The 22,827-nt window shown below is 44.5% G+C and overlaps 1 protein-coding gene across 7 annotated transcripts in view; it reads right to left on the minus strand.

The window, feature by feature from the left end:
- AUTS2 (activator of transcription and developmental regulator AUTS2) overlaps positions 1-5,791 on the minus strand; it is a 1,004,882-nt gene extending 999,091 nt beyond the window's left edge. For all 7 annotated transcript variants that reach the window (XM_087957493.1, XM_026672356.2, XM_087957503.1 and 4 more), the window contains exon 1: positions 5,471-5,791. In XM_087957493.1, the coding sequence (XP_087813619.1) occupies positions 5,471-5,788 (318 nt within the window). In that variant the 5' untranslated portion in view covers positions 5,789-5,791. The remainder of the gene's footprint in view (positions 1-5,470) is intronic.
- Positions 5,792-22,827: the final 17,036 nt, after the last annotated feature.

Consider the following 22,827-nt stretch of genomic DNA (forward strand, 5'->3'; position numbering starts at 1 on the left):
CTGAATTTTTTACAGTCAAAGGCTGTTCCTGGGAGAGTTTTTCTCCAGCCGAAGGTAACCTGGACATTGGGGGCAAAGCTGGAGATAATAAAGGGATTCTTATTGCTTATCTGACTGTGTTGCCTTTGTGCCACGCCCCGGGTTATCACAGAACCTCTCCAGCTCACCTTCTAGCCTTCCCCGGTAAGTAGAACAGCTGAGGCGTGGTAATCCACCATACCTTGTGAATCAGCTAAGCTGCAAAAGAAGGAAATGTAATACAGGATAGGGCAGGGATGGGTGGGTGGAGCCAGCTGATTGTTGGAACTACCGGTTCGCTAGAACCAGTCCAAACCAGCAGCAACCCACCAGTAGATAGTATGAACCAATCTGGCTTATTCTTTAGATGTCAAGGAGCAGTTATGCCTGCTTAGTCAAAAGACAGTCCAATTATGTTGGTTTGAGTTTTCCCGAGTCAGTGTATTACAGCTTCAGATCTATACAATTTATACCCTCTGAGATGCAGAAAACAAGTAAAACAAAAAAAAATACAGGATAAGCTCTAATTTCAGGAAGCACGTGACTATTGAAGGGTTTTGCCACTATTACTCACACTGACAGTTTTATATCATTTTATATCAAGTGCTTTCCTACTTTAAACAAGGCATCAACCTCAAGCTGTGCTGCAATGTTGGCTTAGTGGGATGCGTGAACTTAGTCGCTGTGATTTTTAAACCATGGTTAAAGGGTTCTTATTACAATATGAACCGGGCAATTATGGAACGTTCAATAAACTATGATTCAAAGCAAACCATGAGGGAATACCTTGTCCAGTCTTGAAAGGTTATTCTTTTGAGTGGGAGGCAGAGAAACTGTGAAGGATGTTTTGAAATGTGTCGAGTTAAGTGTTTAGCCAAGTGCAAAGTTCTCACCTATCCATCTCATTATTTTTCTCTTGCACTTTTACTCTGACAAGACTTGAGTTTCTTACAATATGAAGGTAGTTAAAATAGCCTTAAAATTCCATTCCAGTGAGCTGTGTCTTGAAGACCAAGGAACTATTGGTTAGAGCATGACTTCATGATCAGAGATTTACTGTAGCATTGCTTAAAAAGATCCGGTAGTTCTCACGTAATGACTCAAATTAAGGCAGACTCCCAAAAGATTCCTTAAAACCCATCCCTGAAGTTACGACTTCCACATTCTTCCTCCTTCCCGGCAGAGTCGTTTGATCACATTTTGCATTTATGATCAAATGCAAAATGTGATCAAATTACAGTGTCCTGCGCAATTTGCAAATATTTTTTTGCCAATTTCCAGCGTTTTTCCTTGGTTTCCAGCAAAGCACACCCATTCAGGGGAATGGATTTGCTTAACAACCACACAATTCCCTTAGCCACCGTGATGACTTGCTTTACAACTGTCGTAGAATTTTTTTTTAAATCAAGTCAGGTCATGTGGTGACCCACTTAATGACCACAATGGCTTGAAATGAATTATGGTCATTAAGTGAGGACTACTTGTATGCTCTTTTTTATTTCTGCAAGGAACAATATTTGATTCTTCTCCATCTTATTTAAAATAAACCGTGCTTTGAAACATACATACTTCTTATTAATGAGGAGAAATTCAGATTCTGGGTTGTGTGACTCTATAGATTACTTATGGCAAGCACAAGGAGAAGCTTTCGATAGGATGCTTACACCGATAAGTAAAACAAAGTAAGTTATTAGTAGGCTATTGCCCTTGGAATTGAGATCAAGGAAGGGCTTAGATGAAGACTTTGGAAGTTAAATAAATTCACATGTATTATTAAGAAAAGTACAAGTTAACCAAAGTTAATAAAAACAAAAAAGTGTTGAAAAAGGAAAGCCTGAATTGCAAAATAAGTAAATGGAATTTACAGGCAGGAGAGAATTAGGTTATAATTTTCAATATTTCTGTAATTAGCTTCAGTAACTGAATATAGCATTTAAAAAAAACACCCTAATAATCACATATTCTGGAGAGAGAGAGGTTCCCTGACTATGGACTCCAGCACAAGCCTGAACAAACCTTTGATCGAGGTAACCGACTCTGATTGGATCCTGCAACTAATCAACACTGCTAAAATCCAAGTAATATATAAATAGTAACAGCAACAGTCAACACAGTATAAATCGTAACATGAGATTATGAATTTGTCAGCTATTAGAGGTAAACCAGTGCAAGGAACAGACAGTGTAAGGACTACCACAACTCTATTGTTATAAAGTATAATAGTACAATCTTGAAAACCTTTTGAAAATTTCCCGTCTGCCCTCTCTCACACCAATCAGAATCAAGGCAGAGTTCTTAGGATCGCTTTCTCAAACTCTCCTCTTCCCCAGTACGAAGTAGCTGTTTACTTTCTGTTAACAATATTTACATTTCTTCATCAAAATTCTCCATACTCCTCTGCAGAGTTATAACAATTTCTATCTGAACACTTAACATTCAGAAAACCCACATTTCAGATAGGGTACAAACCCCTATATTGAATTACAAAACAGTCTTCAAATTAATTTAAATTAAATTCTATGTCATATTTACTTTTGAAATACCAAGCTATGGGGCCAGCTAGGATGGGAGACCACTTAGAGATGCTAGGTAGGCAGGATTCACTGGGAAATCAGAAAGCATGCTAGAAAAAGGTAGAGACAAGCCACTTGAGTACTGTTACAAAAACAGATATGTCCATAAAGTCAAAAACAGTTGAGCTCAATCAAAGGAGAGTTGACTTGAACAAAACAGATGACCATTTTATCAGTTTGTTTGGGTTTTTTAAAAGTATAAAACAGAGGCAGAAAGGGAACTGGGAAATGTAAAAACTCAGGGACAGTTGAATGTATAACTCAGTATATATATATGTATATATACAAGGCAAAAATAAGTGTCTCCTTCCAATTCTGTCAACTGAGGACACAGCGATTTCATAATAACCCATCCTTGTCAAAGCAGAAGTCACCTGCATGATGCTTGGCCCTGCACAGGTAGTCCTTGACTTATAACCACAACTGAGCCCAACATTTCTGTTGCTAAGAGAGACAGTTGTTCAAGTGAATTTTGCCACAGTTAATCACTTAACGTGAATTGCTGCAGCTGTTAAGTTGATAAAATGGTTGTTAGGCGAATCGGGTTTCCTCACTAACTTTGTTGGACAGAAGGTCACAAAACGTGATCTCTTGAGCCCAAGACACTACAGTACAACCGTCATCAATATGAGTCAGTTTCCAAGTGTTTGAATTTTGGTCACAGGTCCATGGAGATGCTGCAACTGTCATGAATGTGAAAAACAGTCATAACTCACTCTTTTCACTGCCACTGTTAATTTCGAATGGTCAGTAAATGAACTGTTGTAAGTCGAGGATTACTTGCATTTTAGAATCTCTCTCTCTCTCTCTCTCTCTCTTCCACACCCATACACATACTATATTCCTGGAATATATTTCATAATTATTGATGCTTCATTTAGGTCACCGTCTGGTCATTTCCAAAGATAATTTCAAGGCCTGTCTGGAAGTTAAGATTCAACAAGGTACTTTTTGGAAGGCGAAAGAAAGCCAGCCCAAATTTGGTCAGCTTTCCCAAAAAATGGAGAACACCAAATCAAAGCACATAAACTCTTCTTTTATGAATCTTTGTCCACGCAGATACATCAAAACAACGGTTCTCCAATGAGAACAATGCCAGACCTGAAGACCTTTGGGTCATCTAGCCCACCCTCTCCGTTCATTTAAAAAGACAGGAAAAGTCAATTCTCCAAATCGATGACCAGCTCAAAAATTTTCATTCCCCCACCCCTCTCTCAAATATGACCTGGAGGTGGACATCTTGGATGAACACCTTCACACAAACTGCCTCTGATGTTGCAGGCTAAAACCTTAAATGACCAATGCACAAAAAGAGAGAGAGAGAGAGAGAGAGAGAAAGACAGAGAGGGCACCCCAGAAGTTCAGGATCAAAGTTCTGTGAAATTATCCAAGAAGGAAAGAAAAGCTGGAATTGACAAAACACTGGCCTCAAGGTGATTGTAACAGGAGGTCATAGACTACTAGATTTGGGGGGGCAGAGGACAGTCTACTTCTGCCCAGCTGGCATTCCTTATCCCATCATCAAAAGGGGGGTGTCAACATTTAATGGCACCTGATATCGCACCTGGTATCTTCCAATTAGGCCCATCCTCCACCCCCCCCCCCCAAGAAACTCCGTACTGCAAGAATGCATCTCCAGGTATAAGATCTCGCCATCACTCCTGTCCGGCTCTTCTCTGATCAGATGGAACCTAGATCAGGACGCCGAGAAGAAGGAGAAGCTGCCCAATTGTTTGAGGTGGGGTGCAAACTCCTCAGACTCCCTCCACCCCCGCCAACCAAGATCCCAGCAACCAGTTTCTATTTTTGCCGGCCGCCGCGGAATCTCCGACTTCGGGCAGCTGTCAACTATACGGACGACCAACCCCTTAGAAAGGAGATTACACTCGGGGACCGTTTTCTCCGACACGCAGCTCTTTCTCTCCTGCTGCCCCCCCCCGCTTCCCCTCCCTCTTTCCATCCATCCTTTCTTTCTCTCTGGCTCTCCGCACGCTTTAAAGGGACCAAATATATAACTATATATATATATATTCCCCTTCTGGAGCACGGAGGAGAGTCCAATCAAGCATGGTTCGCGCACACACCCCCTTGCAAGTTCCACCAAGCCCCTCCCCTCGGCTTCTCAGGCCCGGGGAATACGCGCTCCCCCCCTCCTTCTCCATCCCCGGTTCCTCCTGCCTCCCTCCCGCCCGTAAGAAGCAAAGCACCACTCCCCAACAGCTGGAGCGAGCGCAGGCGAACCCTATTCCAACGCCCTTCGCCAGAATCGGCGCATCCGTCAAACGGCAGCCCAAACCAAAATAGACTCTCACCGCACTCTTACACACAGGCACACACACATACACACACACACGTGCGCGCGCGCTCCTACACACACACACACACGCACCCGCTCGCCCTCGCCGTATCTAGCTTGATCAATATTTGGAGAAAGCGAGCGGGCGGGGGCGGGGGGGAGGAGGGAGGGAAAGGGGGGGGGAGAGAGAGAGAGAGAGAGAGAGAGAGAGAGGCTGGGGGTGCGCGCGCGTGCCAAGTCTGCATTGTTATCCCAACACAGCCGGGAGGCGCGAGGCTCTTTCCTTTCCACACGCGCAGACGTTACACCCCCAACCACCTTTTCTTTCTCTCTCTCTCTCTCTCTTTTCCCTTTCCCTTTTTCGGCTGCCATTCCCCCATCAGCAAACAATGGGACTCCGGCGCACATACACCACGCTTCCGACTCCACACACCCCCTCCCCGCGCTCCACTTCTCCGGTTTCTTCTCCCACACACCCCCCACACCCCCCACTCCCCGGAGCCGCTGGGATGGAAGCGGGGTAGGGGAGGGGGGGCTGGGGAGGCCGGGTTGGGGGGGGGCGTTATCGGAGAGGGTCCCTTACCTCTAAGGCTTCCAGAGTGACAAAGCTGGCCAGGGCGAAGCCGTCCACGATATCTTCTTCGGGAGAGGATGACTCCCTCCGCTTCCTCCGGGGGGGTTTCGGTCGGGACGGCGGCTTGCCATTGTTTTCAAGATCCGAGCCGGAGGAAGAAAGGATGGAAGCCGCTCGGGTTCTCCGCGGTTCCCCGGGAGCGCTGACCCCCAAATCCCCGCCGGGGCCACCTTGTAATAATCCGCCTTTGGATCGCCTTTCCCGATCGCGCTGCGTTCTGGATCGCCGTTTCTTGCGGAAGCCGTTGCAGAGCGCGGATCCGTCCATGGCTCTTTATCCGCGCAAAACCCCCTCCCTCCCTCCCGCCCTCCACTCCACAACTCCACACTGCCTTGTCCCTCCCTTTCTCCCCTGCTTCCTCGCTCGCTCGCTCGCTCTTCCCCCCCTCGCCCCGATCGCCAACTTCGGTTCCCCCCACCGACACACACGCCCGGTGGAAGCGAGAGGAAGGAGGGAGAGCTGGAGGAAGCGAGAGGGGGGAGCGGCGGGAAACGGGGGGGGTCGCAAGACGGGAGACTCCCAAGGAATGTCAGCCCCGGGAAAGGAAGGGGGGGCGCGCGGAGAACGTCGAGAACGCTCTGAGCAAGCCCAGCAAAGTAATGGCTGTTCGCTGGTCCTTCCTTTGCGAAGACTCCCCCGTCTCTCTCGCCTTCCCCCTTTTTCCTCTACCCCCCCCTCCCCGGCTGCAAAAAGCAGGCAATAAATTAAGAGTAACGGAACGCTCCGATCCGAAGGCGGCGAGACAGTAAGGTGGCTGGCTCTTGATTCTCTCACACCTCCCCCCCACCACACACACACCCACTTATACACATACACACACACGCATATAGAGGCACACACAGCGCCTTCGGAAACCCGTGTTAATCTGTAGGGAGGGGCCCCCCGCAAGGGGGACATGGGGTTCAAAACTACTTCTCGCTCTTCGGGGTTGCCAAAATCAAAGGCACACACACACACACACCCGACTTGTCAATATCACGCAGACACACAGTGCCTTAAGGAAAGAGAAGTTGCTTCGTTTTGTTTTGGGGTGTTTTCCCCCTCCCCCGCCCCCGAAGGGGCGCGGGATAAGGGAGTTTCCTCCCCTCCTGTTTCCCTCAGATAACGTCGCGATTTGATGGGGGGAGACAGGAGAAAAGCTCAACTGGGAGCTGTCCTTGGGCCTCGCACCTGGCAGGTGTGTGGAAGGGACCCCCCACTTCGCAGGGCCCACACACACACTCACACCCGAGGGCGCGCACCTTGGTTGCCAAGGCCCCCCCACGGACCCCAACTCCCTGACAGTCCTGCTGTCTTCGTCCCTCCAGGCGGGCGGAGGGAGTGTGGGGTGTGTGTGGAGGAGCGAAAGACGGGAGCGAGAAACCGCTCAGGAGGCTCGTCCGGGCGCGGGGATCTCGGGACAAAACGCCGCCGGGGGAAGCGGGGGAGGGCGCTGAGGCAGAGTTGCGCCTGCGAGAACCCCGAGGATCCGAACACAAAGGGATCGGACGGGCCTTCGCTTCGCTTGCCCGTCTAAGGAAGGATTATGGATAGAGCTGGCGCCGATTGCCCCCTCCCCGCGAAAATTGGGGGGTTTAATCAGTATGTGAAGTATAGAGGAAAGGGGGTTGAGGGGGATCCGTTAGACAGCGGGGTGGGGCGAGGAGAAGGGGCGATGGGTAAAAAAAAAATCCTTCCTGGGGTGGTTGGTGCAGACGTCGGAGGGGCTTCTGTCCCCACTCCTCCAGCCGCAGCTGCGCGGGGTCCAGCCCCATTCACTTCTCCCTGCCTGCTTGGCTGGGTCCCTCTCTCTCTCTCTCTCTCCCCCGCCCCCTTCGGTCACGTGGGTAACTTTCTATCTCTGATTTCCCCCCCCCCTCCTCTTCTTCCCCACCCCTTCTCCCCACCGTGTGAAATCAAGCTCTCCTCTAAACGCGCGAACCGAGTGACAGGCATGCGCGCCGAGTTTGCGCACTGCTCCTCGCCGGCTCCAGCTGAGAAGGGGAAATGAACGGGGAAGGGGCTTCTCGCGGGAGCTGCCGCGCCTGGAAGGGGGGGAAGAGGAAAGGAAGGTGGATTGTAGCAGGACCGCACGCTTTTTGCCCGGAAGCCAACTTTCCACTCCCCCCTTTTTTTCCCTCCTCTTCTTCCTCCCCCCCCCGCCCCCCCTTATCTCAGTTTTTGGGGAGGGTCGGCAACCTGAAGCCCCAAATGTTTAGACCGCGCCCCTGAATCGATTCCAACTCCTCCCCCCACCCCCACTCTGAACCCAGAGTTTCTCTTTTCTCGGCATTTGGAAGAAAAGGAAACTGTAATGATAATTCAAGAAAGTTCTTGAAACTAGTTGTCAGCACTCGGTAGTCCTCGACTTACAAACAGCTCACTTAGTGACCATTTGAAGTTGCAGTGGCAGTGGCAGCAGCAGCCACATGGTCACGTGACCAAAATTCAGCCACTTGGGAATTAGCTCACATTTATGATGTTTTGCATTGTCCAGAGGTCATGTGGTCGCCCTTTGCGACCTGACAAGCAATGTCAATGGGAAAACCAGGTTTGCTAAATGACCATGTCACTAATTTTAACTGCAAGGATTCACTTAACAACTGTAGCAAGAAAAGTAAATGTAGATGTGTTTTGCCCGTTTGTAAAATGGGCAAAATTCATTTAAGAAATGTTTCATTTAGCGGCACAAATTTTGGGCTCGATTGTGGTCGTAAGTCAAGGACTACCTTTATTGGCTTGCTTGGTAATTTCTAAATTAGAGATTCGAGCATATGTACAGCTAGTCCTCGACTTACAACTGTTTGCTTCGTGATTGTTAACAATGGCACAGAAAAAAAGTGTCTTATGACCGTTTTCACAGTTATGACCTATCTGGCATGCCCATCGGGTGGGATTCGAACTGGTTTGAGCGAACCAGATGTTAAATTTGCACCTGGTTCACTGAACCGGTAGTTGAACCGACTGGCTGGCTCCGCCTGCCCCGCTCCTCCCAGGACTCGCCGTGCGGCCTATTTTTGATGCAAGTAAGTGCAGGGTCCGTGCGGAGGGTCTGGGAGGGAGGAAAACAGGCCTTCCGGAAGTCCAGAAACAGGCCTATTTCCTGCTTCCAGAGGGCCTCCAGGCCCGAGGGAGGCTGTTTTCGTCCTCCCAGAGGCCCGAGAGAAGCCTGTGGACCCTTGGGAAGGCAAGAAATGGCTCTAACGGAAGTACCAGAAGTCACAAAATAGACCTATTTCCTGCTTCCTCGGGGCCTCCAGAGCCCGAGGGAGGTCATTTTCACCCTCCCAGAGTCCCGAGGGAAGCCTCCAGACCCGAGGGAAGGCGAAAAACGGCCCTGCTGGAAGTTCCAGTAGGCCACGCCCACCATGGCCACGCCCACCCAGCAACTGGGCAGCAAACCGGTTGCTGGGATTTCTGAATCCCACCCCTGCCCATGATCATGTGATCAAAAGTCAGACACTTGGCCACTGGTTCACATGTATGACGGATGCTGTGTCCCAAAGTTGCGTGGTCTCCTTTTATGACCTCCTGACAAGCAAAATCAATGGGGAAGCCAGATTCCCTTAATCAGGTTATCAACTGCAGTGATTCGCATCATAACTGTGGCAAGAAAGGTTGTAAAATGGGGCAAAACTCACTTAACAAATGTCTCTTTTTAAATCGAGGACTGCCTGTAGTTGGGTTTGGGGTAAAACTGACCTTGGGTTTGGGCTATACTAGCCAAAATGTGCCCAAAGTGAAGAGGATTGACTCTCCTGTCAGCATGAAATGCTGCTTGTGGCACAAGAAGGCTGAAGGATGGTTACATGATCTACCCTGTCTCTATCCTATTAAAATCGTGATGGTCAATAAAGGTCCATCTGAATGACCACCATGATATATGGAAAGTTATGATGGGGAGTGAAAATGGGGAGGGAGGGAGGGGAAGGAAGGAAGGAGAAAGAAATTAAAAGGAAGGAAAGAAAAAGAAAGGAAGGAGAAGATAAGGAAAGGAAAGAAAGAAAGAAGGGAGAGAAAAAGAGAAAGATCCATCCATGACATATGGAAAGTTATGATGTAGAATGAAAATGGGGAGGAGGGAGAGGAAGGAAGGAGAAAGACAAGAAGGAAATGTAAAAGAAAGAGAGAGAGAAAAGAAAGAAGAAGAAAGAAAGAAAGAAAGAAAGAAAGAAAGAAAGAAAGAAAGAAAGAAAGAAAGAAAGAAAGAAAGAAAAAAAAAAAGAAAGAAAGAAAGAAAGAAAGAAAGAAGGAAAGAAAGGAAAGAAAGGAAGGAAGGAAGGAAGGAAAGGAAAGAGAAAGGAAGGAAGGAAGATCCATCCATGACATATGAAAAGTTATGTGGAATGAAAATGGGAAGGGAGGGAGGGAGAGGAAGGTAGGAAAGAGAAAGAGAAAAAAGGAAAGAGGAAAGAAAGAAGAAAGAAAGGAAGAAAGTTCTATCCATGACATATGGAAAGTTATGATGTGGAATGAAAATGGGGAGGGAGGGAGGGAGAGGAAGGGAGGAAGGGAGGCAGGAAGGAAAGAAAAAGAAAGGGCTATGTGCAAGTGAAATGAAGAGAGGAGGATTTAATGGGATCTAAATGATGATGGTCTAATCTTGTAGAATGGAGATGAATATATGCATGGAAGTGAAGGTGTAGCTTCAATTATGCATGAAATGCATAATTCTGTCAGTATTAAATGACAAGTGTCATATTAAGACTATAGAATTAATACAAGCTCGGGCTGTTCCTGAAGATACCTTTATTCATCCCAGCACAAGAAGCACCTTATAGAAAGGAAACAGCAAAGTGTCATATCAAGATTGGTTAGTACAGGAACATGGAGAACTTGAGATGAAGTCAAGGGAATAATTGTCTGCAGAGGATTTAATTTTCAATGATTTACATACCCCAATTAAATAAAAGGTAATATGAAATGAAAGGTGGCAAAATGAACAACGTAACATGGGAATTTGAAACTAAGCTACGTACAAAATGATTATAAGGTGATTGCAAAAATGTGTTTTTGTTGATGTGTAATCGAAGAAGGACAAGTAAATGATACAATGGACTAAAAAATGGATGAAAACATGTTTGTTGACAAAAAGAATTTTAAAGATAAATATTAAGATAAAACCAGAACTTTTTATTGGGATATATGGATAATAATTTAGAATAGAATTATGAAAGATTGATTTTCTATATGGTAACTGCAGTAAGATTATTATATACATGGATTTTAAATGTGGCCAAATTAGCAGAAATGGCAATTTGTTTTCATAATGCACACACCTTTTGGAAAACCACAAACAGAACTGAGGTTTATAAAGAATTCCCGTTTTGAGGATGATTTTTGTCCACTGAATTCAGATTCAGTTTCTAGAGCTGATCCTCAGATCTTTGAAGAAACCCAAACTATGAAGTTTTTCATTGGATGCCATGAACATTTTAGATTGTGCTGGGTTTTAAAATGTTTTTAATTGTTATGTAGTGGAGACAGGGTTGTTTTTTTTCTGTGCTGCATCACTTGAGTCCTTTTGAAGAAAAGGTAGTAAGTAAATAATCAAGAAAAACGGGTTTGATCAGATGGAATTCTGTTCCTAATTATCATGAATAGTAAGCATTTTAAGGGAGTTCTGCTGGATCACAGCCAAGGCAAGTATCCCATGTCCCAAACAAACAAGAAAAATATTAGCTTGCCAAATATGAACACAACAGCTCCAACATGTAATCAAGTCTACAGCCTCTAACATGGATTCAACATTGGGCTTTTTTTCTTTCTTTCTTTCTTTTTTTTTTTTTGGCTAAGCTGAAGTTTTCCTTTATAATGGCATTAACATTGATTGAATAGCAATAGCATGTAGACTTATATACTGCTTCCTAGTGCTTATACAGCCCTCTCTAAGCAGTTTACAGAGTCAGCATATTGCACCCAGCAATCTGGGTTCTCATTTTACCAACCTCGGAAGGATAGACGGCTGAGTCAACCTTGAGCCTGTGAGATTCAAACTGCCAAATTACAGCAGTCGGCAGAAATAGCCTGCAGTACTGCATTCTGACCACTGCACCACCACAGCTCAGCCACCACAGCTCGCATGCGATACCCTTCAGAACAGAATTCTGGCATTTGGGATATACAAGTAGCCCTCATTTAACATCCTCTTGTTCACCGACCGGTCAACGTTACAATAGCACTGAACAAGGGACTGGTTCTTACAATTGCAACTGTGGTAATGTGCCTTGCAGTCCCATTATCACAATTCATGCACGTGGCAACCAGCTCTGACTTATGATATTGCTACTTCCCATGGCCACATGATCCCCATTTGTGACCTTCAGTGCCAGCTTCCGACAAGCAAAGTTAATTTGGAAAGCTGGCAGGAAGCCCCAAATGACAATCACATGATTGTGAAACACCACAGCCATGTGAGAGTAACTTAATGATAACTGGGACTGCCAGAACACTGTTGTAAATCTGCATAGCCATGTGATATCGTCCTTACAACTGTTGCTTACCAACAGAGTTTTTGGTCCCAATTATCGTCAGTAAGCGAGGACTGCCTGTATTTGAAAGGGTTAAGTAAGTAATTTTGCGGTGCTCATAAACCCTAACATTATGGCAATCTTCCCCCATGTGCTGTTCTCCAAATTCATTGGTTCCACTTTTTATAACCCCCAGGTAGAAAAATCATTAGCTGTTCTGTGTAGAAAATATCACAATAGAAGCTCAACACATCCAAAGGTCACCAAGTTGGGGAAGAGCAGATTTTACAGTGTCAAACAAGGAAGTCCCGGGATGAACATACTGTCACTGACTTATAATCTTGGTTTACCAAAATCTTTGTATGTTGTAGGCAAAAAGCAAACTTAATGGACATCATGTGCAAATATAGTATTCTGTGAATGAAGTATTGGTACCCTGATTACTTCGCTGAAATGTTAGAGCTTACCTGTAATTAAATTGGATTCCACATTGGTCTCTGAATTAATTATGAAGTGCAACCTGCAATTAATTCAAAGAACCAATTAATTACAAGTGGAACCCTGCAGGTTGGCACGTTTCTGTTTTCAACTGGTCACTTTCACCCTCAAAAATGAGAGATTCATTCATGATGCAAGAGCAGAAGTGTCTCCAATGAAGCAATTCAAATGCTGAGGTGAGAATTCATACTTATTGCATCTCTGTAGTTTTGGACATTCTTCAGTCATAACCATATTATTTGTTATTAAATTTGTTTGCCACCTATTGCACGGTGCAAAGCGACTGAGCAGTTCAGCATAAAAGACTTTCTTGTGGGGTATCAGACCCTAGTCAAGCTAATACTACCTATCTTATGCTGGATTATAAGAAATATAATTTTGTTTCTGCTGAATTTCAGTTATAGGTAGTCCTCAACTTATGACTGGTTCACATAGCGACCATTTGAAGTTACGACAGACTCTCAAAAAGTTACTTATGGCCCAGGCTCCTCCCCCTTCCCATGGTCACGTGGCTGCATTAATTATCTTAATGACATGGCACTTGCTTAATGACTGCAGATTCACTTAGTGCTCATGCTGATTCACTTTAACGATCATCACAAGGTCATAAAATTGTGTCGGTCACATGATGATCCGGTTTACCACGATCATGATTTCACAATCATCCTGGGCAGGCTCTATTGTGGTTCTAAGTCAAGGACTACCTGTAGTTTTTCCAGCTCTCCACGGAAATGCTGGTGCTTGAACTATGCATGCTTTATGCTTCATTCTAAAGCATATACAACTTCTAACCAAAAGTTCTGTGGCTAATTTTCAGTAGTAGCTTATTTCAAAGTTGTTACCAAGCAGAGGTCTCCAAACTTGACAACTTTGAGATTTGTGGACTTCAACCCCCAGAATTCTCCAGCCAATTGCCAAGTTTGGGGACCCCTGTGTTAGAAACTTAAGTCTTCTCAGAAGCAATATAATATGTCAATGGAATGGAGTCAGTGGTGGGATTCAATTTTTTTTTACTACCGGTTCTGTGGACGTGGCTTGGTAGGGGAAGGATACTGTAAAATCTCCAGTCAAAGGTGGTACTTGCCGGTTCTCTGAGCTGCTCAAAATTTCTGCTACTGGTTCTCCAGAACTGGTCAGAACCTGCTGAATACCACCTCTGAATGGAGTGGTGTGGAATAGAAATGGAATAGGACAATATAGAATAGGACAGGACAGAACAGGATTGGACAGAACAGCACAGAATAGAAATAGAAACAGGAACAGGAAGAAATAGAAATAATCGAAATGGAACCATCTGTAACAGTGCATATAACATACCATAAAGCAAGGGTGTCAAACTCAATTTCATTGAGGGCCACATCAGGGTTGTGTTTGACCTTGGGGTTCAGAGTGGGTGTGGCCAGGAGGCATGGCCAGCATGACATCACTCATGTCAGGGGTGCCCAAGCACTCTGCCAATGGAAACAGGCTCCCAAGCTCTGTTTTCAACTGCCACAGCCTCCTGCAAACCTCTACCAGCGAAAGTGGAGTTTGGGAGATCTGCATGTGGCCCTTGTGAGCTCTGTTTTCACTGGCAGAAGCGTCCTTTGCTGTTTCCAGGGTGCAACCCCCCCCGGGCCAGATCTAAGCACCCCACAGGTTGGGATTTGGCCTACAGGCCTTGAGTTTGACACCCCTGCCATAAAAAAATATTAGACATAGGAAAAAGATTTTATTGAACTTGTTGGGTGAAGGAAGCTTAACTGTTTGTGAAAGCTCTTTACATTTGGATTACTCCAATAATCCCCCGCCCCGGCTCTCTCTCTCTCTCTCTCTCTCTCTCTCTCTCTCTCTCTCTCTCTCTCTCTCTCTCTCTCTCTCTCCTACAGGAAACTCGACTACTGCAATACTCCTTGGCAATTCAACATATCTATTATACATATATATATATATATATATATATATCGATGTATCTTAACCATATTCACTCAAGTCCCGATTCACTCAAGTCCCGATTCACTCAAGTCCCGATAAAAGAAACTCTTGAAATCATCAAAAATAAATACCAACCAGCTAAACACCTCATGGAACTAACAGAACACTGCTTAACCAACACATATTTCATATACAAAGGACAAAGATACAAGCAAATTGAAGGAGCCCCTATGGGATCACCACTGTCACCCATCATTGCAAACCTGTTCATGGAAGGATTCAAATCCAGAGCCCTGGCTAATGCCATCCACAAACCCAAACTATGGTTAAGATACATCGATGACACATTTGTGATTTGGCCCCATGGACAAGAAAACCTAAACAATTTCCTAACACACCTAAACAGCGCACACCCCAAAATCAAGTTCACCATGGAAACAGAAACAAACAAACAACTACCATTCCTAGATATACTAATCTACAAAAAAACAGATGGCACACTAGGACACACCATACACCAGAAGAAAACACACACCAACCGCTACCTCAACGCCCAATCCCACCACCACCCAGCACAGATAAACTCTGTGGCCAAAACACTAATTGCTAGAACCAAACGCCTGGCAGACAAGACACATATAAAGACTGAACTATGCACCCTGACTAAAGTACTGATAGCCAACGGCTTCCACAAAAGCAAAATCACCGGCTTGATCCACAAAAACACACTGAGACATAATAGAGACCTAGAAGATGAACAGACCTATGGGACAGCTTCTCCTGCCCTACATAAGAGGTACTACAGACAAAATCAGTAAGATACTACACAGGCATCACATCAAGACTGCCTTCAAAACAGACAGAAAAATAGCAGCCACCCTTAGAAACCCCAAAGATAAAATTTACCTGGAAAACCAAGGCATATACAAAGTCCCCTGTGCATCATGCCCGGCCACATACATTGGACAGACCAATAGAAGAATAAGTACCTGCCTGGATGAACACAAAAATGCAGTGAAAAAGCTGGAACACACTTCCACACTAGTCCAACACATGAAAGCCACAGGTCATAGCATCAACTTCAATGGCACCAAAACCCTAGCCACTATAGAAAACCCCAGCCACAGAATTATCAGAGAAGCCATAGAGATTGAAAAAAGACCTGAAAGCATGAATAGAAGAGATGATTCCACCAGGCTGTCAATTATTTGGAAGCCTGCACTCACAAACAAAAAAATCTTCACACCACAAGCCAGGCAAACACCTGGGCACAAACAGATCCCCCCTGATACCTCCAGCTCAAACACGCCCCAACCAGGCACCCAGATGAAACCTAGCTTCCTAACAAATGATAGCCGTCCATTTACTCGGAGCCAAGCTGCACTAAAAGCCTCCAATACAGGAACACAATGTTGTCAGCCAATCGAGACACAAAAAAAGCCACAAATCAGACAGAAGATATTAGAAACACCAATCAAGCAGAACACAGCAAACTCCAAGACCAATAAACACAGACCAAGACTCCCAACCAATCAGGATGAAGAAAAAACCATTCTGGCACAGCAGTAGGCTAGCCCCAAATTTAAAACTGAAACAACTGTAAAAGTCTGACTCACAGACGAACACAATACAGAAGCCTGATGATAGCAGATGAGATTCTGCCGAAACGTTGCTACAACTTTAAAAGCACAACTACAATGACGTTGTTTTCTTAAGTTTTCGCGGGTACTTACATGTATGGTATTCAGCTTTGTTCGGGTATTTTCCCACGTCATTGTAGTTGTGCTTTTAAAGTTGTAGCAATGTTTCGGCAGAATCTCATCTGCCATCATCAGGCTTCTCTATTGGGGGCTAAGCCCCACCTGAACAGAACACACCCCCAGCCAATCAGAACACAGCCAAACCCCCAACCAATGAGAACACACCCCCACCTAATCAAAGCACAGCCAAGCCCCCACCCAATCAAGTCACACCCCACTGGCAGTTAAAAGGAGGAGGCAGCTGCAAGCTCACATTACTCTGAGAAGCACAGAGCCGAAGACACAAGCCTGAAGATGATGAATGAGACTTCATCGAAACATTGCCTAGATACTTCCAATCTTACGCGGGAGAAAACCCGAATAACCAAAGATCCACGTTCAGGTGGGGGCTTGGTTGTGCTCAGGTTAGTCTTAGTTGCTGGGGGATTTGAGCTGGTGAGCTGTGATCCTGCTGTTTGGCTTCGTGGTCGTGTCGCATCTTCATGGTGGGTGTCAGTTCGCTTACATGTATGGTATTCAGCTTTGTTCGGGTATTTTCCCACGTCATTATAGTTGTGCTTTTAAAGTTGTAGCAACGTTTCAGCAGAATCTCATCTGCCATCATCAGGCTTCTGTATTGTGTTCGTTTACATATATATATGTAAAGAAGTTGAATTGCCAAGGAGTATTGCAGTAGTCGAGTTTCCTGTAGTATATCAGGACTGATTGGGTTACATGACCTTTGAGATGGCTTTCAACTTTATATTTGGAAGGAAATAGCAACACTGATATAATCAAGCTACTGCAAAAAAAAAAAAAAAAGTAATATTGAATGTTCAGAGTCATCTCTGGCATATGTTAAGGAATCTTGTTTTGTAGCTACAAATGAAGAAGGGAGCCCATTGCTTGGGGAAATGGCAAGAAATCTTGCCCCAAGCAAGAATAATTTGCAATTTAGAACTGCCTGTCAGGATAAACGTGGAAAGGCCTTAAAAAATAAAATAAAAAGCACACATCCGATGTGCAGCACTGCTAAAGAAGCTTTTCCGAGTGAAGACAAAGGAGAGGTAAGCCATCAGAGGATGAATGGTTATACATCCTTACATGTGTCTTTAAAGGCCTGTCCGTCATTGATCTAAGATTGTGGTTGCAATCTGATACACTTTCTTTCAGGGAGTAAATCCCATTGATTCAGCTGCCGAAATGCACACTTGGGGTCAGATTGTAAATCTGTGCTGTGTGAGCAACGGCGCTCTGATTTCTCTGTATCTTCTGTTATCTGCCAACAAAAATTCAAAGAGCAAATGGCAGGATGGCAAACACTTGCTTTGGAGGATTATCAGCAGACAATCGGGGCTCATCCTGACAGGCCTGGGCCAAGCTTGTCGGTTTCTCAAAGGGCAATTGAGGGCAAGAAAGGGGGCGGAAAAAAAGACTGGCACTTGAACATGTTCCGAACAGAAAGATCTGAGTGGCAGAGTCAAGAGTTGGAATCAGTTCAGGCAATGTTTTCTGGAGTGCTTTTGTAAAGAAAAATTAAAGGGAAATGAATGCAGGCTTCAAGAGTGGTTTTGTTAGGCTTGCCATTCTTAGAATTTGAAATAAATGTAAAATAAAGTTCTCTTGTAAGATACATCTTCGCTTATTACCCCAAGTATTACCCCTTTTTCAGAAAAGATATAATGATATTGAAGTGGATTACAGTAGATCAATCAATCAATCATGGATGTCTTCTATCTAGTCCAACCCCCTGCTTAAGTAGGAGGCCCTACACCAGTGGTGGCTAATCTTTTTGGGCTCCTGTGCCAAAAATTGCGTGCATGCTTGCACTTGCATGCCAGCACCCAGAAGGCAATGCACAGCCCCCTCCCACTCCCCCTGTGCATGCACATGCGATTCCACACACACCCCAACCCCTTGCCTGCACTGCACCTCCCAGCTTATTTTTGGCCCATTTGAGGCCTTTTTTCAGCCTGCCAGAGGCTTGAGGGAAGCCTTTGCAGGCTGAAAAATGGGCCCATTTCATCACTTCCGGTATTTCCGGAAATATCGGAAGTGATGAAACGGGCCTATTTTTCGGCCTGCAGAACCTGCAGAGGTTTCCCTCAAGCCTCTGGCAGGCCAAAAAAGGCCCGAAAATCAGCTGGAAGGCCATGCACATGCACAGTGAGGTAAGTTTGCCTGGGGCTCGCATGCCTGCACAAATGGCTCTGCGTGCCACCTGTGGCACGTGTGCCATAGGTTTGCCATCACAGCCCTATACCATTTCAGACAAGTGAATGTCCAGACTCCTTTTAAAAACCTCCAGTGACGAAGCACCCCAACTTCTGAAGGCATGATGTTCCGCTGGTTAATTGTTCTCACTGTTCGGAAGTTTCTCCTTAATTCCAGGTAGCTTCTCTCCTTGATTAGTTTCCATCCATTGTTTCTTGTCTTGCTTTCTGGTGCTTTGGAAAATAAGTTGACCACCTCTTCTTCATGGCAGCCTTTCAAATACTGGACTGCTATCATATCCCCCCTAGTCCTTCTTTTCTCTAGATTATCCATACCCAAATCCTGCAACCGTTCCTCATATGTTTTAGCCTTCTTGCCTTTAATCATCTTAGTTGCTCTTCTCTTCACTTTTTCCAAAGTCTCAACACCTTTTTTGTAATGTGGTGACCAAACCTGGACGCAATATTCCAGGTTTGGTCTTACTAAGGATTTATAAAGTGGTACTAATACTTCATGTGATTTTGATCCTGTGCCTCTGTTTATACAACCAAGGATTGTATTAGCTTTTTTTTTAGAGCTCACAAGGGGTTACAATGGTTAACTGAATGGTTATCTCTTCCCGGTTACATCCACTTGACCCACCAGAACAAGGAGCCTGGGATTGTTGCTGTTTCCCTGTCCGAAGAAGAAGGACCTCCTCCGTGGTGGCTCCCTCCCTTTGAAGCATTGTCCTACGCAGAGATTAGATTGCCCCCCACTTCTGACGTTCTTTCACAAGACCCTAAAGTCCTGGTTTTGCCAACAGGCCTGGAGAACCCAGAATGGGATAAAGTCTATCAAGCAGCTTGTTTGTGTCAAGGCTCCGACTAACAAACTCAAGCAAATAAGAACTCTGAGACTGGGCTCCTTCTCAAAGGTCTTCTTTAATGAGTACATCATGAGCTGTGGTGGTGCAGTGGTTAGAGTGCAGTACTGCAGGCTACTTCTGCTGGCTGACGGCAATTTGGCAGTTCAAATCTCACCAGGCTCAAGGTTGACTCAGCCTTCCATCCTTCCGAGGTGGGTAAAACAAGGACCCAGATTGTTGGGGGCGATATGCTGACCCTGTAAACCTCTTAGAGAGGGCTGTAAAGCACTGTAAAGAGGTATATAAGTCTAAGTGCTATTGCTATCATATTGGAACAGCTTCAATGGAAAACCAAATCTAAATCTTTCCCGTGGTTACAGTATAGTTAAACTAGGAAATAACCCCATCCTCAGTGTCATAGGTCACGTTGGCCAATTGGGTTAATTGGCGGGCTCTTCAGGCACTTCTTCCCCAACCTTATCTGTTGCCAGGAGAGATGACCTTGGTTCTCATGAGAACCCTCTTTGTTATGTCTAGCAATGTATTCCAACTTCCTTCCCCCCATCCCCGCTGTGTGGCAACTGAGGAACAAAAAGATGGCTGCAGCCAGATTCAGTTCGAAGTTGACAGTTTGATTGCTTGTTGTCACCAACAAGTGGGGGTGGGGCTTATTGTCTTTTCCATTTGTATATTGGGTTTTTATTTTTTGTAAGCCACCCAGAGTCACTGAAAGTGAGCGTGCGGCCCTATAAATTCTCTAAATAAATAAATAAAAATAAAATCTGTGGCAGGTTTCTTTATACACCCTACCTGGAACCCACCATAATGTTGTTTCTCAACTTTAAGATGGCTGGTCAGAGAATTCTGGGAGTCGAAGTCCACACATCTTTAAATTGCTGAGGTTAAGAAACGCTGCTTCAGAGTTTTAAAAGGAGAGTTTGTTATACCTTCAGGGATTTTGATTTGGACTCGTGGATGTCTGCGTGGAAGATAAGACTTCGTCCATCAACAGATTACTGTATAATTGAATACTTGAGGGTAGTTTGTGAGTTCCCGTGGCACATCCTTGTAAGAGTCCTAGCGAAGTTGTTGATTCTGCCTTCCATAGATTATTTTCTGGTAGAAATGATAATAACTTGCCTTTCACGCCCACATCAAGAATGACAGCTTTATTTTAAAGGCAAGAAGTGTGGCTGCTTTTATTGCAAATATCAGGAGAGAAAATGTTTCCTGCTAGACAAGCTTTGATTTCTCTTTTCCCTCTCTAAGCCTTTTCTCCCCTTTCTTTTTCTTCACAAAAGAACATATTTCAGAGCTTTCAATTAAGAATTCAGAGCATTTCTTTTGCCGAACAAAACACATCATTGGGTTAGTCATGTTGTAACCCGCTATTTGAATAGAACTCAGGACAGCTACAGAAGTTCTGCCAGAGAAAGGATGGTGTCAGTCTTAGAAGTGTGTGGAGAATCTGTAGTTGGGGTAAAGTTGGATGAATCCATTTCACTTTCTCCATTTCTCATTTTTAATGAGAAATTATTATCATCATGATCAGGCCCAGTCCAAGAGTAACATAGAGCAAGTCCAGCTGAAGTTCAACTCTTCATTTGATCATACCAGTAAACAGAATCTTGCCGGACTAAGCCATGGTGTCATTTGCTCATTTTGTCAAAGCATATTTCATGGATAGTCACAGTGATCCACCCGCCATGATTTTGTGGTTTGGAACATGGGACAACACAATATAGGTAGTCCTTGACTTACAACAGTTCATTTAGTGACCATTCAAAGTTACGACAGCATGGAAAAGAGTGACTTATGGCTGTTTCCTGCAGCATGGTCACGTGATCAAAATCCAGATGCTTGGCAACTGGTTCATGTTTATGACAGTTGCTGTGTTCTAGGGTCATGTGATCACCTTTTGCAACCTTGTGACAAGCAAAGTCAATGAGAAAATCCGATTCACGTAACAACCATGTTATTTAACAACTTCAGTGATTCACTTAACAACTGTAACAAAAAAGGTTGTAAAATGAAACAACATTCACTGAACAAATATCTCACTTAGCAACATAAATTTGGGGCTCAATTGTAGTTGTAAGTTGAGGACTACCTGTAGTAGAAATATCAAGCCAGCCAGTGAAGATCCAGTCTTCGGGGAAGGAAGGGGAGGGAAATGGTAAGTTAGTGGTGGAAATCTCCATCAAATATCCTTTCCGTTCAGGGCCTAGGATTCACTCTCCCCTATACAAAACTCATATGTCACTTTCTACTGGTCCTCTTTGTCAAATCTTTACAACAACTTTTTCCACTAGGACTCACAGTTAAGTGCCAGTCACCAAATCTGATGTCTATAGAGATGGGAATTGTCAAACTGGATGGTTCATGAGGAGCTATATCTTGAATGAATATGGGGCAGCTCCACCACCCCTTCACCTTGTGTCAGCAGCAGTGAAAGCAACCAGACAAAATGGTCGGCTGGCTGCACAGGTGCTTAAGTAGGGCTTTTTTGGGGGGTGGGTGGGTTAGGAGTTATATTAAACACATGCATAAAACATGCTAGGGCTTATTTTTTAGAAGACAGGGTATTATTCCACGGTGAACCAGTTGCTAATTCATATTGATGAAGTAACATTCATGAACTCTGCATTCTTCCAAGTCTATATTGCCTTCTTTTCTTAGTGTTTTGAACTGCCTGTTCGGTATTTGCATAAATGATTTTGAGCTCAGGTTGCATATTGATTCATCAGTAATTTAGCAAGCCTGCCTCACCTGTAACTTCCTAAAGAGCATTCAGCTTGGATGCTTCTAAAAGACTTCCCTTGCATTTTTTTTCAGACCTAGGAAATTATTCCAAACACATGGAGACAGGGCTAATTACAGAGTGCGCCAGATTGGATTAGTTACCAAAGAGTGATGAGAATAAATAGAGGGGAATAAAATATATAGAGGTGGTGGGGTACAAAATCTTCACTTCAACTATTGGAAAGTATGAAAATACACAAACCTATCGACCTTCATAAAGCAAGCTATGTTTTGCGTAGTTTGTGCTGCTCAGCAATTGCAGAATCTGAGACTGTGCAAAACGTCTCCTTGAGCCCAATCTTTTCCTTCTGAAACATCACATCAGTCATGGTTACATACCACTAAACTGGGTTATTTGGAGAATTCATCTATCCTCTGGATGCAGACTTGGATCAAATTGTAGTTTAAGACGGAACAGTGTTTTTCAACTTTGGCAACTTTAAGAGGTGAGGACTTCTGTAAGGGGCGTGCATAAGCGCACCAACGTGCCTACCGTCCCTGTCTATTGTTTCTTTTATTTTTTCTTATATGTATCCATGTATTCATAAGTATGTTTTTTACTTATACCTATTATCTTGTATGCAATTGACAAACCAAATAAATAAATAAATAAACAAACAAACAAAGTCCCAGAATGGTGGCTAGGGAATTCTAGAAGATGAAGTCCTCACCTCTTAAAGGTTGAGAAACACTGAGACAGAGGCCTTATCCTTTGTGTTTAAACTTGTTAGCTCAATTTAACTTGGACTCTGTTAATCATCTGTGTCCATAGAGAGGGTTACTCTGAAGTTAATCTCCAATCTCCAATGGTAGAGGTGGGAATCTATATAGGTAGGTCTCGAG

Source organism: Notechis scutatus, chromosome 1 (assembly GCF_049901735.1).
Source record: "Notechis scutatus isolate UNSWTSFEM ecotype Mainland chromosome 1, rNotScu1.2, whole genome shotgun sequence".
In the NCBI taxonomy this organism is placed as follows: Eukaryota; Metazoa; Chordata; class Lepidosauria; order Squamata; family Elapidae; genus Notechis; species Notechis scutatus.